General features: G+C 36.1%; 3 protein-coding genes across 3 annotated transcripts; 2 read left to right on the top strand and 1 right to left on the bottom strand.

The window, feature by feature from the left end:
- Positions 1 to 101: 101 nt before the first annotated feature.
- Positions 102 to 14,812, top strand: LOC107079371 (uncharacterized). The gene is made up of 20 exons (XM_015362889.2): positions 102 to 434; positions 728 to 935; positions 1,030 to 1,196; positions 1,486 to 1,616; positions 1,981 to 2,147; positions 2,865 to 2,950; positions 3,883 to 3,963; positions 5,065 to 5,179; positions 6,074 to 6,249; positions 6,852 to 7,073; positions 7,440 to 7,642; positions 8,214 to 8,351; positions 9,210 to 9,347; positions 9,756 to 9,984; positions 10,356 to 10,557; positions 10,720 to 10,972; positions 11,515 to 11,663; positions 12,430 to 12,599; positions 12,862 to 13,084; positions 14,085 to 14,812. The coding sequence occupies exons 1-20, from the start codon at positions 276 to 278 to the stop codon at positions 14,222 to 14,224; spliced, it is 3,357 nt and encodes a 1,118-aa protein (XP_015218375.2). The 5' UTR covers positions 102 to 275; the 3' UTR covers positions 14,225 to 14,812.
- Positions 14,429 to 19,363, bottom strand: dnaaf10 (dynein axonemal assembly factor 10). Its single transcript, XM_006638590.3, has 8 exons — positions 18,915 to 19,363; positions 18,426 to 18,526; positions 17,932 to 18,062; positions 17,703 to 17,804; positions 16,821 to 16,936; positions 16,250 to 16,384; positions 15,571 to 15,668; positions 14,429 to 15,143 (listed from the first exon to the last, which is right to left on the bottom strand). Exons 1-8 carry the CDS (start codon positions 19,098 to 19,100, stop codon positions 14,936 to 14,938), a joined length of 1,077 nt encoding a protein of 358 aa, XP_006638653.1. The 5' UTR covers positions 19,101 to 19,363; the 3' UTR covers positions 14,429 to 14,935.
- A 313-nt stretch (positions 19,364 to 19,676) lies between these two features.
- Positions 19,677 to 22,844, top strand: pno1 (partner of NOB1 homolog). Its single transcript, XM_006638731.3, has 7 exons — positions 19,677 to 19,993; positions 20,109 to 20,258; positions 20,572 to 20,655; positions 21,259 to 21,319; positions 21,886 to 22,003; positions 22,188 to 22,258; positions 22,550 to 22,844. Exons 1-7 carry the CDS (start codon positions 19,796 to 19,798, stop codon positions 22,615 to 22,617), a joined length of 750 nt encoding a protein of 249 aa, XP_006638794.1. The 5' UTR covers positions 19,677 to 19,795; the 3' UTR covers positions 22,618 to 22,844.
- Positions 22,845 to 22,849: the final 5 nt, after the last annotated feature.

Below are 22,849 nucleotides of genomic sequence, written 5' to 3'. Positions count from 1 at the left end.
TGCATTATTGGAATCGTAGTTTGCTATTGATCTCAACCAGAATAATTTTTAATTTAGTCTAGCTATAAATCTCCAAACTGGGTAAGATTAATGTAACCGAAAACGTTGTATATAGATATGTATATATAAAATATCAATGCGCGAACGTCAATAAAAATAAATTATTTCGCATTCTATATCTGTTCCTATGGTTACAGCGTCACAGAAATCCAAAACCAAAGTTAAAGAGGACTAGAACCTTTACATTAGTGTATGGATTGTCATAGTGAAATAAAATGGATAACTGTGATTTGGAAAAACTTACAGTTTCTGCGGGAATGTTACACCCCACTTTCTCACCACTTTTAACAAGCTATAAAGTGATTGTTCCCAGCAACATTAGCAAAATAACGTTGGATCTACTAACAAGTGACAGCGGCGCATCATACAAAATAGTAAGTCTAATAAGTGCAATGATTTTTGAGTGATATTGATGTTTTCCGTGGAATGCAACGTACTGTAAAATTACATATTGTCGTATGTGAAGTATGCACTTACACCCACAACGTCGAGCTTTGCTTTAAAAACACAATACATAAATGTATTACATATTTTTAAATAGCAATAAGTATCGGTTTTACAGAAATTCGTAAGGAAACTGCATTGCATCAACAATTAATTAATTATTAATCAGTGGGAAAACAATAGACTGAACTGTCGGCGATCATATTTGCATGATTTTTGTCAGCTGTGTGGTAGTGGGTCCATGGTGATTGAACTGAAAGATGGAGTGAACAAAGTTGACATCGAAGTTATCGCTGAGGACGGAACAGCTAAAATATACACTGTTGAGGTAACGAAACTGTCTGCCAGCGCTGCAGAGCTGAGTGGCCTCGAATTTCCTGAAGGTTTACAGCTCCAGCCAGCATTTGCTACCACCATCTTCGAATACTCGTGTGAGTACAATATAGCTACAGTATTAACAGGTATTTATTTCTATTTGAATATCTGTTTCGAGTTACTAAATACCCATTTCATCTACCCGTTTAGGTACTGTTCCTTTCAACCTAAATGCTTTAACTGTCCAGCCCAAAGTACCAGACAGCAACATGAAGGTTTCTGTGAATGAAGCAGATCCCTCTGACTCTGTACCGCTAACAGTGGGGGACAGCCTGCTGGAAGTCAAAGTTTCTTCAGCAGATGGCACCAGATCCTGTGTAAGAGCACACTGCAACATTTTCAAAGCAGGGGGAAGTAAAGTATGCATGGAAAACGACACTGTTTACATGCATTGTAAATAGTAACAAGGTTAAGAGTTCTTAAACAACAAGAGGTAAAAATGAATATGTTATCCCAGTCTTGCTAATTGAAGCATGTCAAATTAGCCAGTTGTGTACAATGTCCAAATATGCAACTTAAACCCCAACATGATACAGTAATGTACATTGCATAATGTCCAAATATACAACTTAAAGAACCATATGGTTTCTTGTCTTTCTCTTCTAGATTTACACAATTCTAATTACTCGAGAACAGATTCCGTATGTTATCACTTTCAATACTGTGAAAGACCAGATGGAATATGAGTGTCCTGTCTCCTTAACAGCATTTTACAGACCTGTCTCAATTAGTGGCAGGTGAGAGGATATAACTTTGACAGATATAATACCGGCTGTATTGATGTTGACTTTTTTAATGCACTTGACACTTGCGATGGAATCATTACAGTGCATATCACCTTAAAGTAGTTTTCATAACATACATGTGTTATTTATATACTTGAGTCATAGAACAAAAAGGCATATCAACCCCATGATGTTGCACGTGTAGTATGTACCTTTGTGAAAGTAGAAAATGCTCCATGCAAGTATAAATCTGAATGACAAAGATATTAAAAAGCAGCCAGACAATTTAGAAATACTGTAGAGTTGGGCTCAATAAAGAGCGTGCTGTAGCGCTGTAGCGCTGTTATTTTATTTCCTTTTGCTGTCTTTTCTGCAGCGATCCAAAGCACGCATTTTCAGCTCCATACATCGATGTCCTCACCCGGCGGTCAAAGGTGGACCCACTAGATGAAAGTCCTCTAGGGGAGAGCTGGAAGGTGACGGAGTACGAAGTGGACAGGAGGATGTCAGCTGCCTCTGTGAAGTGTTGCTTTGCTTATCGAGGTATATAGACTCACACTCAATGATACCTGAATAAGATAGGATAAGCTCACTTTATTGGCCATATACAATTTCTTGTATGAGGAATTTGTCTTTTCGCATACCCCAACTTGCTCTCCATGAGACACACAGACAGGGAGAGAAGCTGGGGGTCAGAGCGCAGGGTCTGACATTTATACGGCACCCCTGGAGCAGCTGGGGCTAAGGGCCTTGCTCAGGGGCCCAACGGAGTAGGATCTTCCATGTAATTAGATTTTTTAAAAATATGTATTAACTATCACTTTGCCAGGTAATGTTAGCCAGTGTTCAGTTTTTTTTTTAACCTTAAATAGATTATTGGACATTGAGGAATGGCATTCCTGTAGTTTTTCCTGAGACAAAGATGCTTAAAAATAATATGCAAGAACTGCTTCATTGAAGCAAGTCCATTACCAAACAGCAGAAGCTAATAAACCTTAGGTCGCAGACATATCTGGATATTTATTTAAAATGTTCCTTATTTTTCCTATTTCGTGTTAAAGGTGAAGGCTTAATAGTTAACATGGCAGCAGCTGAACTTTGCAGGCTAAATTATGAGTGGAGGTTATTTTGATTAGACCATTAGAATAATCCTTTAAAGTAGACAAAGTTAATGAAGAGTGCAAGTTGTCTACCTAAAATAGTGTTTATGACTAATAGTTTTCATTTAAATAAGAATGTTTTGTCTTTTTCCATTTTAAGGTTGTGAGATTGTGCTAAAATTATCAGAGCTTGGCGAACATGTAACACACTGCCCACATAAGCCTCCATCTGAGCTGGATGTAAAGGTCAGGATCGTATTCAGAGGAACTTAGTATTTTTCTGCCAAAGTCCCTGTTTTCAATTTTTTCTTAAACTTTTATCTATTATGTAAAGCCCAATGATCAATATCTGTAGTACAGTATATCTATCATTTTAAATGGAATTGGGTTTGTATAATTTCATTTTACATATATTTATATCCAGTAAAAAGCCAAGTTGTGTTTTGTAGTAGTGTCAAAAGAAGAACTGCCTTGTAAGAACTGCCTTTTCTGAACTTGTATTCACAAAATGTTAATTTTTAATATTTTCAGGGTGAAAAAACTGTAAAATGTAAAATATTTATTTAATATTTAAAATATTTTGTTACTATTACTAATGTAAGCATAAAAAAACATTAGTATTTAAACATTGGGCTTTCATGCTTAGAAACAATTTTAAGAATTCTTTACCTGTACTGTATGTAAAAATAGAATAACTTTGGTTCAAGTCAGTTAAGTGTACCTAAAATGCAATTACTACCAACTTTGTTGATCAAGTGCTGTTGGCTCCAGCGTTGCTAAGATACTCTTTTGTGGGTCACATTCTAAAAAATCAGTCTCTCACTAATGCTGAAAAATATTGTTTAATGTTCCTGTGACATTTTGAAATGTCCTTGTTTGGCATCAGCGCTGGTAGATAGTTATCTATGAGAAGATGATTACTGAAATAGATATTTTGTAAGTCAATCTTTAATATAACAGATCTCTGCCAAAGAAATGTAAGAAATGTGACCATGTTTGTGGTTTCTGTTTTATACTTTTTAAGTTAAACTGCTAATTTTCATAAAGAAAAAAAATAGTAGTAGCATAAATTGACTAGGTACACAGGACCCATGTTTCAGACTAACTTTCCATTCTGTGTAAGAATTTCAATTCTTTTATTTGAATACACAACTTAACATGAAGCCTTTTATTTTCAGGATGTTACGGACTCTGAATGGTACAAAGCACAATCTGCTTCTTCAGATAGTCTTCAAATTGAGACAAAACATACTCTGCAGGTAAACAAAAGATCACATGCTTACTGTAGATCACAATTATTTTACAAAAAGTGTAAATAATTTATTCTTTATTGATTTAAATTTAATAAGAACAGTAAAGATTCCATGTCTGTAGTGTTTTTTTTAAATAAAACATATTAGTAGTACTAAAGTAGTTATAAAACAGCTTTAAAAAACAGAATTATAATTTAAAATTAATAGTATGCATTTTCTGCTAGCCTAGGAGAAATGATATTTTATACTGAATTTATCAAGTACTTTTGTTGCCTTCCTAAAAGTTTCCACGCAATTAGATGTTTTTTAAAAGTATGTATTAACTATCACTTTTCCAGGTAATGTTAACCAGAATTCAATTTGTTTTTTAACCTTAAAAAATAAACACACAAAGAAATGCATTATAGCATTAATTCAAAGATTATAACGCTATATAAAAATGAATAAGGTATAGAAAATGAATCAAAATTATGGATTCTCTGCACTGCTTCTTGTAAGGGTAAACAACTCTTTTCTTTCTTTTTGAAAATATGATTCATCCTTTTCCTTGTTTTTAGATTTATTATTTAGATATGTATTTAATATTTACAAACAGCGTGCTTATAAATATCCTGAATAGCATAAGCTCACAAGTGTCATCCTCTGAAGGTTAATTATTCAATGATGTTACTAATTAAAAGAATGCTGTTGAGTGCTATTGAATATGGATATTTTGGACCTGAAAAAACAGATTAAAACACTAGTTTTATAGGGCTCCATATAAATGGTGGGACAACTGGATTGATAAGTGGGGTTATGGTTAAAGTTAGTTTCCAGAAAAACGTGTATTTCAGGTTATGATGTAGCATTGACTGACCTTTTGGCTGGCTCTGACAATTGGGTTAGAGACTAACTTCAGCTATAATTAAGAATCAGTGTTGTGGCACAGCATTAGCGCTAATGTAATTTAACCAGTAAACAGTCAACTCTTCTACTGTATATGAATTATTCTTCTTAAGCAAATTTCCAATAATCTCGAACTGTCTAATATTCTCAGGATAATGAAATTAAGCTATATATTAAAAATTGGTTATGAAATATCACTTGAAGTGTGTTTTTTAAAAAAAGATTCGAAGCTGGGAGAAGAGGCTGCAGAAGGCACTCATGGAAGACGATGTTGACAAACTTTGTCACCATGCTGAAGAACACATTAAATTATATAAACAAAGGCTTCCTAAATCAGGCATGTTTTTCTTTATTCTGTTTTGTACTACAAGTCTGAAGCTAAATCATCCATACCAAATTACTTTGAGACTCCTTTGAGTAATTACTATATAGCAATAAAATTATATGAGTGGTATTAAACAACAGTTTGAACTCCTTTGTAGTAATTAGAAATTTACCACTGAGCTTAAAGTGTGAATGTTCACATTCTCTAGGTAATACTAGATAATGGGGCATATTTCATAAGCAGAAGGGATGGTGAAAGACATCAAAGTGATTTTGGCTGAAATAAAATGCAATCAGCCAACTGACTGGCCAAAATAAATGATTTAATTTCTTGATGAGGTACTCAAGTGTACCCAAAGTCCTGTTGCTGTATTATATAGAGAATTTTAAGACTAGAAAAATATCCTAAATTGATTAAATTTAAAAGATGAGGAATGAGAGTTTTAGAGAAGTGATTAAAGTAACATTTTAGTCATGTTTCCCTGGGTAGAAGTTTAAGTGGAACTGAAAAGCGAAGACATACTCTTAAAAATGCTAAACTGTGTTGATCCAAATATTCAAGTTTTAATAAAGCTCTTTATCTTATTTGAGTGCCTACACATCGTGTATATTGTATAAAAATTCTCTGAAAGCCTCCCACATATATAGGATAATTGTGCTGAAGTGTTTTCAGAGAAAAATAGAACACATTATTTATAAAGACCTCGTTGCTATGTACCAGACTACAAAATGTAACGCATTCTCTCACTTAGAACACAATATAGCATCTAATGCATTATTGTTTGTGATTTCCAAAAATTAAATGCAAGGTATAATAGATAACTAGAACTAGTTAGGATACTAGTTACTAGGATACTAGTAGAACTAGGATAAACGGTCTTCAGGGCTGCCTCTATTTCTTGTGCAGGGGGCATTACTCTGAATGAAGAAGGAGAATCCCCGCTGGATGCTTTACACCAGGTCTTAGTGGACTATGCCTCAGCCATCAAGCTGAAACCAAGGGATCCAAATCTTCACTTCCAGCTGGGTCTGGCATTTGAAGAGCAGTACTACGCTACTGAAATCTATGGGCTTAAGAGGAAGGTAAATGAAGCCTACTACTTCCATCCAGATTTGTCTCCAGATCTCTTGTGTTGTGTACAAGACGAGAAGAAAAGTTACAAATGAGAGGAGGCCATCTGGACCATCCTAATTTGGTCACTAGTAGCTTATCCATCGGGAGGATCAAAATGAGTTCTGCTTCAACAACATGACTGTGCAGTTTGATCCATGTCCCCACAACCAGTCTTTGAGATAAAAAAAGGAGTAGCCTCCTGTTTTCAATACTACATGCTTCATAATGGCATAGATATTCTAAGAATTCATGCCAAGTACTGCAGGAGTCTCATAATTATGTCAATATAAAGAACATTTTTATGCCTGAAATAATAACATTTGTATTAAATATTGGTTTATGGTAGCTGATTTAAAATACAAGCCAAACATGATTTTTCCATATCCCAATTAAACTGAGTCATTAAAGTAACCTGACAAAGCGTTATACTGTGATAAATGTGTAGAAATGCCTTTTTCTAAATGTTTCTTTATTCAAAACAAAATTCTAATATGTCTAAGGTTTCATCTGGAGAATGTTATGAGGAGCAATATGATTGTCGTGCCAAATTTGTTTCCTGTGTTTTAATCAGGTTGAAGACGATCCACAGGACCTCAGTAGTGCCAAAGCCTCTGGAAGAGAGGATGAAATCCTGGCCATCTGCAAACTGCATGGCTTGCATGGCAAGCCTACGCTGGAAAATCAGCTCAAAGCTCTGGATGCTGAATTTCATCAGCTGAAAGAACAGGGCCAGTCAGCTAGGGCTGACTACATTCAGACCCTTTTTATCTGGTTATCAAAGAAGGCTGGAAAGGTAACTTCTTCAGTTATTTATAGTTCAAAGAGATGTTCCTCGGTTCAAAGTGCACAGGGTTAACTGTAAAATGCTAAGAGAGCTTTCAGGTATCAGTCTTTCATCTTCATTCCATGGCTTTCCTGATACTTTCTTTTTTTTTTGTTTGTGCTAGCCATTAAACCATGATTGGTTATTATAGCCATTATTTTTGAAATTCTAAAATGAGTGGTAATGGTAATATATCACAATAATATACATAATACATAAGTAATGTATAATAATAATAATAATAATAATAATAATAATAATAATACATAAACAATATTAAAGTAATAATAGTATGTTACAATTATAATATAGTATTATTTTGGACTTTCTTATTAGGATGGTAGGACTGGGGTCTCAGATGAAGAAAGTCCACTCCACCAAGCTTTTTTGAAACACCTTGATGCCTGGTCTTTAAATCCCGATAACTGGGAGTACAATCTGTATGTAGGCAGATTTTTACTGCTGCAGGGAAAATGCAAAGAAGCACTGCAACACCTACAGACAGCTCTCATTCTCCGTCCCTCTTGGGCACCAACAAGGTACCTACTATGAATACACTAGCAGGTTACTCACTCATGTACTTCTGCTGATATTTTGTACTAGATTATTAAGCGTTCCATTAAAAAAGTGCATTGTGCTACCACAATTTCAGGAGAAATGTATTATAACCGTTAATACAGTTTTTCTCTGGTATTTTTTTCACAAAACAATTATTTAAAATGTACTGTATCTGTTTTAAGTCAATTTCTAACTTAAAGTCGAGATATTATATCATCCAGTTCATAGAAACAGTTGCTGAAGTATCTGAATGTCAAACAATTAAAATGCTAAATTATTCATGTTTATTTAAACTACAGAGAAATTAAATACAGTAGATGGATGTGATTGAAAGCTGAATTACTGGAATAACGAAAATGAATGTCTAGCAAAGAATATTCAAACAAGGCTATACTGTATGTAGAGCTATTCAATTATTCTGACCATTAAAACTTTTTTTATATTTCAAGAGAAATAATGTCACTCTACGTTGCTACATTGAACTACATTTACGTTTTTTCTGAGATAGATAAAATATGTGGGGTTTAATGCCATGTGACTGTGCTGTTGCAGGTTTTACACAGGCCTAGCTCTGCTGCAGCAGGAAGGAGGGGCCGGTAGCCGAGTGCAAGAAGCTGTAATGTATCTCCAACAGGGTCTGGAGCAGCTTCTTAGTCAGCAGTGTATCACTGAACAGTACACTCAGGAGAGGTATGAATCCTCCTTACTCCACAAAGTTCGTAGTGAATAATGCTAAGGATGTTATTAAGATAAGAAATGACAATTGGTTAACAATTTCAGTGGTATTTTCATCTTCTTTCCTGGTCTTGTAAGGTTTCATTAGCTAAGTATGGCAATTATGAGATGGGAGAACATCCAAGGAAAAGCAGGCTGCTGCTGTAAGGGGTGCTAGTGCATTTGTAGGTGGTGCTTTCCCTTCTGGAAAATAATTTCCAAATCAAATCCCCAGGATTGTAACCAAGGCCATGGTACTGGAGGAGATATTGTCCTCTAAACGAGACAATAATCCAAAGCCTTTTGTAATTTGGCCATTAAAAATCCATGTGCACTATCCATAAGAGTAGGGGTCATGGAACCCAATCTCATGGCTTATTTAAATTCTGGCCTCCTTAAGGTTCTTTCTTAATTCAATTGTGGAAAAAGCTTCTGGCTTCTCTACCTGATCTCCTAAATAGTAGTGCTGCTTACCAGCACATGAGTCCTGTGTCCAATATTAGACTATGTTTCTGTGGATATTTTTCTGAGTGCTCTGGTTTTCTTTCAAAAACATGCAGACTAGATCTGACTGAATATTCTAAACTGGACTGGCATCCTGTCCGGTGTGAGAGCAGTCATGTGTTCTCAGTCCCACCTTTCGCCTGCTTCCAGTATAAACTCCAGGTTGCCACAGCTCTCACCAAGAAAATCATAATTTTTTGAGTGGATGGAGTGGTAAACCAATCATGTTTGAGTGGTTTAAGAAAATATATATGAAAAGTTTTTTGCACAAAATTAGTGAATGCATGCATTCTTTAAACCATCTTTTCCTACTGTTAACTTTTCTTTCAGAAAAAATGGCCTAGACTCTGCTAACCTGTTCTCCACTGTGAACACACAGCTGTTGCGAGGCTGCCTCAGTCTGGGAACACTGCTCAAAACAGTTAAATGCCCAGAGAAAACAATGAACCCAGAGCAAGTCTTTCACATGTGAGACAGAATTCATGATGTGTTTGCAAAGGATAATCATGTGCAGTGTATTATATTGACTTATAATACTGAATATTCTGATAGTTAAATTAATATATTTTTGTTTTAATCCTGGCTTTTCAAATTGTAATTTAAAATATACAGTAGATCAAAATGTGTTCTAGTCTACTATTCTTAAAATAATAACTGTTTATGCATTCTCATTAATGTATGAACAATTACTAATATCATGTAGTACACTTTAAAATACTCCAAAAATAATTTAAAAAAAAAGTATTTGCCATTCAAGCCAGGATGTCTTGACATGAATTCCAATGCTTGCTACTTTGGTTGCTAATGTAATTAGCGAACAGCTTTTCATCACTCACCAGTTTTGAGAACAACCTTTTCCTGGCGTCTGCGTTTCAGCGTGGCCGATCTGGCAGCCAGGAGCGTGAGCCGGTGTGTGTCCCGCGGCGCGGCGCTGCAGCAGCTGGAGTGGACATTGCTTGAGGCACACTACTCCTTGGTGGAGACTCTTCTAGCCAAGCCCAGGGGCAATGAGTCCTGGATTGCCAAGAGGTGCCAGGGGCTAACTGCCTTGATTAGACTCACTGCTATCCCTCCCTGCAGAGAGCTTCTAGACATGCAGAACAAGGTACATACAGTGTGTCCAATAAAGAAATAATGTACTGCAGTACAGCCTCCTCTTGTTCTCTTAACAGGCTTCGTAAAGACATCTCTCTTTTGGTTTCTACAGAACTTTATGTAGAATAGTCATGAGTGATATTTTCAAAATCATATTATTGCTCATTAAACCCAGCATTTTTGTTTACCAGTAGTCTGGCCTCTATGTTTGTAGTACTTCTACAGTCTTGAACTTGGTGCCTCCCTATACTGATCATTTAATTGCTGTGGAGCACATTTTTTAAACCTTTTTAATGACTTCTTGTTTTTACACATATTTCTGTGGACTGAAAGTATTCTGCCTTATGATAGTACATCTTCACCTGTCCTTCATGTCAACAGGTATGCCAGTTAGGGGTTCTTGCCACACCCTGCAGCAGTCATGCCCTGTACCTTCTTGGCCTGGCACAGCTTGCTCAGTATGACAGTGACCCCGATTCTGAGCAGGGCCAGCGTGCCATCAGTGACGCACGCCTCAGTTTCCAAGCCAGTATCAACCTTGAAAACATGCCAGACTCTGGACCTCCCCCAGAAAAACTAGCAAGTAAGCGAAATACCATGTTTTCTTTACAAGATACCCTTTTTTTAAGCAGTTACAGATGTCCTTCCTACTGAAAATGAACATACTAGCAATGTTTTCTGTTTTAATTGGGAAGCCAGCCAGTCAATGTGTCAATTTTACATATAGCTTTCCTTTACAAAACAGGACAAAAGTGGTGGCAGGACTGGCGTGCCAGGGAGAAAGAGAAGGAGAAAACCACCCAGCAGTCTCTTACTGCTGCAGGGGCAGCGGGATCTTCAAGCCCTATGCCAGCTGGCAAAGGAGCTACAAGAGGGAAGGGAGTCACAGCCAGAGGAAGTGTTCCCACACCTGCGAAGGCTTCAGTCCCAAGTCGAGGAGGAGGAACCCCCTCACCAAGAGCTGTGCCCATGTCCAAGACCACTGCACCTGGCTCAAGGTCACATGGGAAAGCAAGCACGCTTTGAACTCTGAGATGTGTATGGCAGAACAAGGCACTTATAAGAAATACACTTTTAAATTAAACATGGGTAGTTATATTTAACAGAACAAGGGATTCAAATGCCAAGGACATTCCAGAGAAAAACTGGGACGTTTGTGCATATGCCAATTATTCTAACAGCCGTTGAGATTATGTAATGAAACAGTTGCATCTACAACACATACAGCTGGATGGGAAGTCCATAAAAAATGTTCACTTTCATCTTCCTTTTGTATACTGCTTTTTAATGAACAGACTGTTTTAAAATATTTGGTTAATACCAGCCTAAGTTAAATGTACTGTACTTTTTTAGAACTGATGCACTATAGTTATTTTAATGCAGGATAATGCATAGCAGACAGATAGGATATTGGACTAATGTAATGCATCTTTTATTGAGAACTGTTCATTTATTTTTCATTGTATTCTATAAAAAAGCACAGAAGTACATATCCAGTACTCTGCACCCCAACCACCTTTTACTGTTCTTTCTCCACTAGGTGGCAAGCTAGTGTTGTGACTCCCGAAAAGTTGAATGGGGCATCCAAACCCGCCACTAAAACAAGTTCTAAATCACAGCTTGCTCCCAGAAGGTCCGACAAGCAAGAGTGTTGTCAGCCTCCTCAGATAAAACCTGTTACTGCTGAAGGTGAGGAACACATTTTGGAACTGTTTTTCAGAGATGAATATAAAGCATACTATTGTGTAACAATTTTTACATTATGTTTTTGTGATTTTATTTACACAAAGTCTTTCACATTTTCCATCTATGCACACAAGGATAAAAATGAATTGTAGCAAACTATTACATTTATGACTCATATTGAACTTGCCGATATATCATCAACCTTCCGTACTGAAGTATTGTCAGCTATTTTTTGGTAATGATACTAAGCTGATAAACTGTAATTCTTTACACTGGAAGGATCTTTAGATGGGCTGCCAGGTTGGTGCAGTGGTCAGCATTGCTACCTTACAGCCCTGGGGCCTTGGGTCAATTCTTGGGGTGCTATCTGCATGGAGTTGGAATCTCCCTGTTTTCATGTGGGTTTCCACTGGGTGCTCTGGTTTTCTCCCACAGTCCAAAGACATGCTGGTAGGTTAATTGGCTTCTGGGAAAAGTGGCCCTGTTGTGAGGGTGTGTGTGTTTCTTATGTCTGTGCCCTGCAATGGATTGGCATCCCATCCAGGGTGTATCCTGACATATGCCTGTTCCTTGCCAGGCTAGGCTCTGGCTCAGCTATGACCCCGTTTTTGATATGTGGTTAGAAAATGGATAGATACATCTTCAGATAGAAACTGGGGAGGCAGTGCTATTGAGGACAAAGGTAGAAGAAAGTTTTTTGAGGTTAGGACAATTTTTGCACAAGTCCACAAAAAAGGTCCATCACTCCTGTAATTTTTATTTATTGTAGGTAACATTACTCAAGAGCTTGTGCCAGCAAGTCCTGCCAATAGCCCAATTTCGATAAACCGAGGATCACATACTCATCGCCTTGGTCTTGCACGTGCTCTGTCTCGGACCGAAGACACACAAGACCAGGCCTGCAAGCTCTATGAGGAAGTCATTACAATGGCACCAGAGGTGTGCACTACACAGGCCTCCTTCTTCCTCTTTGCTTTTTTTTGGTATCTATAATAATTTATCTGATCTTAATAAGACTTAGGTTAAAGGGCCAACCTGTAACATAAGCCCTAATGCAGCTAAGCAGTTATAGATACCTCTTAATATCTGCATTTAAGACAAAAACGTTTTTAAATACCCATTGAAAAAGAAAATTAAAGTTCAATGGTAATCTACAAAAGGGACATTTCCCGTAAAATTCACCCCTTCATTTATTTTTTAGGTTCATGATGCCTATATCGAACTTGCTGACCTACTAATAAAGACTGACCCTCTGGCTGCTGTAGACGTTTACTGCAAATTTCCTCTAAAACCAGTCAATGAACAGTCTTTTGATGATGCCTTCATTACTGGAGAAATTGTGCGCATTCTCATGAAACAAGAGCTATATGAACATCCAAATTTGGCCTCTACCTTCATTGCATATGGAAAGGTCATGGGACTAGGTATGTGCTTTTAAATGTACAGCCACCGAAGAACTGAATTTTTTAAAAAATAAACCTAATAATAAGACTTATTTTATACTGTAACACTATAACAACATATTGTGCATGTGAGTCCTGGATTTTTATTAGGGTTGCCAGGTGACCCCATAGTCACCAGACACTTTTGAGATAGAACAATATTTTTACAGTTCTCCTGAAACTTAATTCAGTTAGTGTAAACTTGATACTGCAACTTAATTATCAGGACCTGCACAATAATTATAACAATTCAATTCTTATGAATTAATAAAAATCACGTAGAATATTTTTCATTTTCTCTGGAATCAGTCCATCATTTTCAGACATCCCTTAAAACCTGAAATTTACATCATATTCATACTATTGTCCTAATTTGTTCCACTCAGAAGTTTTAAATTGTAATCTGATCCTTTTATAAAATAATGTTAGATTGATAGTATAAAATGGAATCCTACTCAATTTAAGTCACATCCTTTAAGAAACTGGTAGCAGCAAGTGACTCAGTAAGAAGAAAAATAACTCCCGAGTTATTATCCATAAAGAATACTTTTCTTAGCAGGCCTTGCGCCTAAACAAAGCATTAGCATTATTTATGATTTGTAAAGCTCACAGAAGATTATTTTCGTCATTCCAGACTCCATACCAAATCAACATTATTGAATTTAAATTGCTGATATTAAACAGCATTATCAATGCAGTAATGTTTAATTGATCTTCAATTCCTGTTGTCTCAGTGTCCAGACATTATCAGGCCAGGTGGTTACTCTATATTTGATGTCTATAGGCCAGTCTGTGTGAGCTGGTTTTCTCACAGTATTCTGCAATGCCTTTATGTTGTAGATGTAATCTTATTCCAGAATACATTTTACAAGGTTTGTTTTGAAAATTGTGAAATATTTTAATCAAAGGCATATTAAGAAATAAGGGAAGTTTAAAGCATAATGCCTTAGTTATTGATTTATATATATTGGTTTTTTTGTAGGATGCCTGGAAAAATATATTAATATTCTTGAAGGAAAATATAAAACAAAGCTTTTGAAGACAATTTATGCTGGGATTCACGACAAATCAGTTGAAGACCAGGATTTGCAGGAATTCTTTCGATTCAAGTGCTGGATCTGAGAAAATTGTTAATTTTCAAGTGGAACTGCAGAAATTACATCATTTAATTTTCCTCCATAGCAATGTCATGATAAATGCTTCAATTGTTGGAACAGTTCCGTGTCAAACAAGATTAAAAAAAAACAATTTGGGCACATCTATACAAAAACATATCTTGGCAAAAGCTTTAAACAATGAAGAAACACAAACAATTTGGAAAACAAATTATTTTAAAAAAAGATTTTTAATACAAATTAAACTTAAAGGAATACAAATAAATTAACTGAATTCTAAAACCTGCAATATGTGTTTTATGTAATTCTTACTTATATTACACTGTATGTGGAATTTGTGTTTGTTCTCCTTGTATGTTCCGCCATGCTGGCTACACCAGCAAAGCAACTTATTACAAACAATTTCCAGCTAGAGCAAAGGCAATATAGTACAGACATAATACATCAAGTTCATTTGACAGTACTCACCTGCCTTCCAATCACCTTTCAACTGTGTAGTTAACATGCTATATTATGCCTTTCTAAAGAGGCAGTAACACCATAAGAATCACAGAAAACAAAACCAGAATAAAGAACTCATCTTCATCTTGTTTAACATGGGTGTTTTTCTTCTCCAGAATTAATTTTCTAAGTCAACATTATAATTTCTAATTACTCTGTACTCCAGTAATAAAATTAAATGTGCTTAAGGACAGCTAATATTTTCAATGTCATTTTTCTATACTCTATTGAGTTTAGTAACAATGAGGACTCTCACGGTCTGGTCAAATGCAGAGGTTACACAGAGACCCTGTTTATCAGGACTCCAGTCAAGACTTGCAATGGGCTGTGTTGACAATGTCACATTCTGAAGAAGGCTGACAGACCCTGCCACTCCCATATCAATATCATCTGCATCCTTCTTAGTTCTTTGAGCTGGATATTCACTGAAATAAACAAGTAAAAAAGATTTTAAAAAATCTATACCAAGGATGAAACACTACAGAAATAGATCTTAAACTACAGCAGTGAAATCTACTATTTTTCACAACCACAATTAAAACAAAACCGGGACAAAAATCAACAACACTTATACTTTCAGATTCAGTTTTAACCAAAGGAAAATCAATCCCCATGGAGTTTATTTTCACAGCACTACCAGATTTAAACAATCTGACATCAGAATCAGAATCACCAATCAATAATTCACTTAAAAAAAAGAAACCTTAAAAACTAAAACAAAAAGTATTTTTATTTGGTTTTTCCGTCTTAATATCTATGGTATTACAGGGCATGGTTAACAGATTTCCAAAGGTTAACAGATTTCCAAAGGTTAACAGACAATTTTTTAAAATGTATTTGCCAAATACTTACTATTTCCAGAGATGTAGGTTCCCAGCTCCTCCTGCTGTCATGAAGATGTCTCTGTTTTGTGGCAAGTGTCCTACTTGCCAGATGGTAGATTTATGGGCCTAAAAAAGACAATGTGATCAGATTTTACAAAACTTTGTGTACAGCATGTTTGCAATGTCTTGATATGCACTTTATCAAAACATCATGAACTACAAAAATGTATTCATGTTTTATGGGGTATTCATATGGAAGTCCTGTACATTCATAGAAAATTCATAGAAAAAGAGTAATCTGTCAAACAGCAAAATCAAATATCACAAATAATATATCCCCTGCTTAATAATGAAAGGGGTCAATGTATCAAAATTACACAGAAACATAAGTATTTCCTCTTCTGTATATACATTTTCTCCTGAATTTCAAATATTTTCAGAACTTCAGAACAGTAGTTTTAAAAGGACAGCATTCCCTTAAAATCATGAGACAACAACTGAGAACTCTGACCGTTCCTATAAATACACATCTAATTAAATATCCGAGTTGTACTTTCAACAGTAAGAAGCTCTCTTTGAGCAAATTTCAGCATAAGAAGCCGACAACATGTAAAGATTTTCATATAAAGAGAAACTTTGTATTTTAAGAAAAGTAAGCTTTCACATCTTCCAAAATGGAAAGCCTAAATCTCTCTTTGGTTAATTACCTTTTCAGCAACTGATGCAAAGCCCTTGGTGGGGTGCTGTGTTCTCATGTCAAACACATGAAATTTTCCTTCCAGTGATGTGGCAACAAGTTTATTCATATTGATATCTTTTCTGTCAAACTCGACACAACATACCTGTCAATTACACAAAAAATGAAACCAAACACTGCAACTCATACAATGAAAAGAAGACATTACAGAAACATGATGTACAATAACACAATATGCACCCACATTAATATAACTCAGTTATAACTCAAACCAAACAGTCTTAAAAAGCATTAAGAAAATTCATAGAAATACAATGGACTTGGCAGAATTGAAGATCATGCAAGATGAAAACTTGGTAAACACTACACAATGTATTACTGTTTTACTTTCCTTCAAGAATGCAACATCTTTTCATCCTGTCAATCAAATACCTTTTGCTGTTGGAAAAGCCAGATTCATTAAGATAGAGTTTTAGCATTTACTAATTATTCAGAAACAGTTCAACAGTAAAAAAAACTGTCTAGTTATATGTTAATCGGAATGCTTTTAGTTTAAAACTGATACTGGTGTTCCACCTTACCCCATTTTTAATGTTTGTTTCCCATCTTAGTGACATATTCCTCAGATCGAAAAGTTTAATATCGCCGTTATCATATCCAGCACACACACAGCGGTCCTGGTCATTGAATGCATGTCCTAACTCAAACAAAATGTAAAATCAGATTCTGAAGTGAAAAGAAAGAATTATCTTTTAAAAGTATAATTATAGTTGTGATATCAATATTTATTCATTGTACTACATCTAGACACAAACATTGATACTACATTATATAATGGTGATAGATAACAGGTTAAACGCTAATCTTGTGTTCCTCATTACGTCTTTATGATATACAGAGGTAAACATTTTAATCTTAAGAAGGCAACCTGTATTCTGTACCTTATTTTATATATATAGTATGTTTAGGCAGGCAGAAAAATAGTTGTATGTATCACTTAAATACAAATACTGCAATATAATTTTGAAAGGCACCAAATACTACCAAATAAAGAGTGCACTGAGTAAGTAAACAAAATTAAAACCTCTTCAACATACATGAAAACGTCTATTTGGAAATTTCATTTCATTTTTTACATAAAGCCTCCAAAATATATACTTCAGCTTTCACGACACAGTAAATGCAACATTAAAAGCATTTCAACTGTGAAATGATTAAATGTTGGCAACCAAGGAGTGCGATTAAACCACAAAAAACTTGATGATTTTCAATACCCATATCCATATAGAAAATCAACAGGATTAATTGTTAAAAACATTTTGACCCCGAAAAAGTATTTCTCATGTATTTTATTTCAGGCTTAAAATGCGGGTGATGGATTGCTTTAACACCATTTGGAACAATCTTGGAAAACCTCAAACAAAATATGCAGAAAACAGTAGCCACATGTTCCTTATACATACCAAATGCTACAGTCCAGCAATCTCTCTTTGACTCTCCTTCAACTGGTTCCATATTTGCAACTGGAGTGTCTTTCTGCCTTGGGTCCCACACTTTAACTGTTCCTGTATAAATCAAAACATACATTTCAGCATTTTAACGTGAATTAAAATATATTCTGCACACTACTTGTTACCAAGTTCATAAGCCACAAGTACAAAGTTTACATGAACATGAACAGCATGTGTTTACCATCTCTGCTCCCAGTCACAATCTCTGGGGCTCCATCTCCAATACCCAGGCCTCCTACACCATCAATGGCATTCACAATTTCCTTGTGTGCTTTCACTGAATAAACCGGGACATCCGGCACTTCAAGATTCCTACAAAATATATTTTGAAGGAATTCAAACAAAGACTGTGCGCATGTTCACGTTGCAATCCTGCCATTCACACCAGACAAATACACCACTTTCCCAAATTATGTTTCTGAATGACAGAAGCACTATAACCCCTCAGCTGCAAACAACTTTTATTTGGCATAATTCAAATAATACTCATAAAGCCTCATTAAGAGGACAAAAAGCAAAACAGGATACCATGTATTCATTAGGGACTACTTCAGCTGAGAATAAAACAGCCTTGTTTATGCAATACTTGCACTTGCATCATTTGCATTTTCTTTCACCCCAGAAAGGAAAGACGTGGTTCACCTTAAGATTCTTACTGATAAAAGTTAAATTTACCAGATATTGAGGTTCCCACTAAAATCTCCAGTAGCTAGATGCCTCTGCTGTATTGAAGTCGCACCAAATGTTCCACACTTAATAGGCTTGGCCTTTTCAATCTACGAAAAGACAAAACATGACAACATTTCGGACGCTGAAATTGGCGTGGATAGCACAGAAACCCAAACCAATTCAATGCAAATACATCGGAAAATCTGTCTGTTTATAACTTTCCCCACGACAATCCATTGCAGTCATCTGGATTATATCACCAAGAGACCTGAACTTTAAGCTTAATTAAACGAATAGTTCTCGTTTGTCGTCTTTCTGTTAAAACAAGAACAATGTGCGACTTAAAAACCCAGCAAAGGTGTTGCCCTTATGGACAAAGCGTGCATTGCCATGGTAACGATCCGCCGAAGTATTTTCTAGAAAACTGCCTTGCCATTTAAATATCTAAATAAATGACCAATACAAATTATAATCAACAGGATACGTTGGCCAGACCTCTTTGACAAGCTTAGCTTCTCCGTGTTGGACTTCATAGATTTGCATCACTCCCGTCCCCCTAGCGAAGTTCCCCATGCACACAAACTTGGCACTGCAGGGTATCCATTTGCAATCAAACACAGTGTAGTTGAGACTTTTCTGTATGTGAGAAATAATCTGCGGCTTCTCCAGAGGAGTCGACATTGCTTCTCGTGAGGCGGCGGCGTATGTTCAAATTCAAAGATGAAAGTAAAAAATGTCTAAAAAGTAGAAACAAGGCTCCAGCTCTGACAGCACGTCTCGTCACTGGTCACGTCTAGCAGTGTGGGCCACAGTTACTGTACCGTCGGGTTTCCATTTCCTAACTCAGCCGGAGGACCCCACAAACTGCAAGCTGTCTTGTGCCGCGCCTGAAGCAATTGCGCCACACTTGAAGTCGCACAGAAATCCTTAGACATTCTTCAAAATTAATTATCTGCACCCCTGTACGCTGTCGTTTCAGATCGTGTTACAGACTGAAAATATATTGAACACCACTACCGTAGCAATAACGTATGTATTTAACTGTAGCGAGCTGTTACAGTGATTAAAACATTAATTCACTTTTAAGATTACATTTTTAGATCTTTAGCAATAACGAAAGATTTTTTAAACCTACATGGTACAATACCCTGTATTTATTTGTAACGTAAGTATGTAACATTCTTTTTTACCTTTGGGTCCTAGGAGGGGTAGTGACGTAGTCCTGAAAGTCGTCTATTTGTTTTTATGAGAAGGACCCTGGTGGACACGTTAGGTCCTTTTACAAGATGGTGTCTTACCGCATGTGTTGCAGTTGTTAGTGTTCTATAAGAAGTACAGGGATTTTTCTCATTGCAGGAGCTGTTTATCGCTTAACAATGGAAGTTGAACAAACGACGAGGACTGGTAACGAGCCCAGCAGCAGTACGGGCTGTCAGAACGTGGCCGATGAGTTTAAGCAAGTTAAATCAAAGAAAAACAACAAGCGAAAGCGTCAAGTTGACGATGGGCAGATGGAAACTGAAGTTCATAGGAAGAGACCCGAATTTCCACCCATTTCTGGAGACAAAATGAAGGTAAAGTAGTTAACACTATTTGTAGATTATACGATCTGTGGTGTAACATGTGCTTCTTTGGGGCTAGCTAGTCGGAGTTACCTGCTGATTATGCTATGTTTTCGTCGTTTTATAGGGAGATTCTGATGAAATGCGAAAAATCCCTGTACCGTCACATCGGTATACACCTTTGAAAGAAAACTGGATGAAGATCTTCACTCCCATCGTAGAACATTTACAGTTACAAGTCAGGTTTAACCTTAAAACAAGAAATGTTGAAATAAAAGTAAGTTTTTACCTTCTTAACTGAAACGCCTCTTAACGCTGATTGGTGTTATTCTACTATAGATCTACTCAGTCGTTCTGAATTTAATGATTAGAAATATATTTGGTAGTATAAATTGCCAAACAATTTTAGAGTCAGTACCTTTTAGAATAATGCGTGTGACTGGGCTGTGTAAGGGTAGATGCAAACTATGTAAGCATCCTTTTAATGTTTCATACGTCAAAATCTAGTAATTGCCTTCTTTCAACAATAATTAGGCTACAGCCAGACGTCATCAAACCTGTAACGTAATTAATGCGTTTATTTTTTTCAGACCTGTAAAGAAACACAAGACATAAGTGCACTTACCAAAGCAGCAGACTTTGTGAAAGCATTTGTACTAGGATTTCAAGTGGAGGTGAGTTTCTTACCTTATATATGTATGTATAAAATGACTAGATTCAGGTAAAATATGGGCAAATTTTGGGATTGCTCCTATGGCTTTCATGTTTTTGAAAAATACATAACATTGACTGTTGTGTGATGTTGTACATCTGGTTTACATTTGAGAACCAAGCATAATATAACATAATGGCTACTAATGAGAGGAAGTTTAGGTCATCTAACACACTTGCTTGCCGTTGGCCAGTTGATCAGAGTTTCATCCAGCATTTCTTAAAATAAGCTAGGTTATCAGCCCTGTTGAACACCCCAGGTAGTTTACCTGAGGCATCTATGACCCTTTATATTAAAAGGTGCCTTCTGTTTTAAGTTATAAATGTACTTCCCATTAATTTCCATTTGTTTTCTGTGTTTTACAGAAAAGTATTTGTTCAATCCTGGGAATGTACCTAATTGCTCTTCTTCAGACTAATGTAGTGTAACATGGTGACATTTTATATTATTTTCTAAGTCGGGTCTTCTTAGATGTAAATATATTAATATCCCTCAATTTGGAGTGGGTACTGAGGTAAAGAATTAAACACACTTGGCATTAAACAACAGATTTGTTTGTTCACAGGATGCCCTAGCCCTGATCAGATTAGATGAGCTGTTTCTAGAAACCTTTGAGGTCACCGATGGTAAGTCCTAAGTCAGTATTAAAGTCTGTGGCATGGATTTTCTGTTACTCATTTAAAATGACCACTGGGCAAAATGTCCAACCATGTGGAACCATCTAGCTCGTTTGTGGCTTATGTGAGCTTCGGGTTTAACAACGTTAATGAGAAACTGAAGTCATTTGATAGTTTTGACATAATTCATGTTTATATGGTAAAGTTGCTGTCCTTGCAACACCTCATACTTGAGGTTGTTGAAGTGTTGTAGTCAGTTCCAGAATGGTGCAATCTGTCAGCTTCTTAACTAGGTGTTAATCTTCAAGCCTGCAAGTTTTCTTTTTGAAATGCAGGGTCATGTAGAAGTCAACCAACCAAGATTCTGATTTAAAAAACAGAGCAGCTGGGTACTGCCTAGACAGTGCCCTGGGCTGTAAACAGTCTCATTTTTATTCTTTAAATGCTAGTAAGATGTCCCTTTAAATTATTTTCTGTGGATTATTAATACTGATAGGGTACCTCAGATGTTCTAAGAGGTGTGTAAGCGAGGTAGACTCCCTTTAAGACAACTCAAAATACCTTTTTTTTTAAAGTTAAACCGTTGAAGGGAGATCATCTTTCCAGAGCTATAGGAAGAATAGCAGGCAAAGGAGGAAAAACTAAATTTACAATTGAAAACGTGACCCGGACAAGGATCGTCTTAGCGGATACGTGAGTACTTTTGTTTTACGCTGTCATTGTGTCTCAACCTACTGGGCAGTGGGTGTGAAGAATAACCCTATACTGAACTGATCTTATAAATACTCCATTGTTTTATGTACAATTCTGAGTATTATGCAAGATATAAAGAATTAGAGGCTGTATTTGGCAAATAATATTTTCCCTTTTGTTTTAGAAAAATACATATTTTGGGATCTTTCCAGAACATTAAAATGGCACGAACAGCTATATGCAACCTCATTTTGGGTAAGTTTTGTATAGGAGTCTGTACTTTTAATTCCATAAGATTTATACTGCATTTTAGGAAAAAAAACTTATATTGGTGTAAAAAGCCTGAACCTTTTGACAACTACCCTTGAGATTTGTAGACCAGTGAACAGCAGATGTCTTAACCTTAAGTGTTTTCAGTCCATTGTTTTCTGAAGTTATTTCCATAGCCATATTACTGTATGTAAAACAGACTCCCCTGCTATGTTGTAACATTTAATGGTTAAAAAAACTGTTATGATCTGTAATATTTTTTAATTTTTCCAACAGGAAGCCCTCCATCAAAAGTTTATGGTAACATTCGAGCAGTGGCCAGTCGAACTGCAGAGAGATTTTAGGAAATTCTGGACAATTGGGACATTTTTGGGTGTTCTAGAAGTACAAATCACTGTGACTGAGGCCTGCTGGAGTTTGACGATCAAAGACTTCAAGGCACCAACAATTTGTAATTGTAATTAACTGCATTGTTATACTTCACTGTGGATCAATGATGAACTTAAATCTGAAGCACAGAGTTAAGTTGTGAATTGTAACTTTGTTGTGGAATAAAGCTACATCAACAGCTGATGG

The sequence above is a fragment of the Lepisosteus oculatus genome, chromosome 17 (assembly GCF_040954835.1).
Source record: "Lepisosteus oculatus isolate fLepOcu1 chromosome 17, fLepOcu1.hap2, whole genome shotgun sequence".
Classification (NCBI taxonomy): Eukaryota; Metazoa; Chordata; class Actinopteri; order Semionotiformes; family Lepisosteidae; genus Lepisosteus; species Lepisosteus oculatus.
This window is presented reverse-complemented; position numbering and strand designations above follow the sequence as displayed.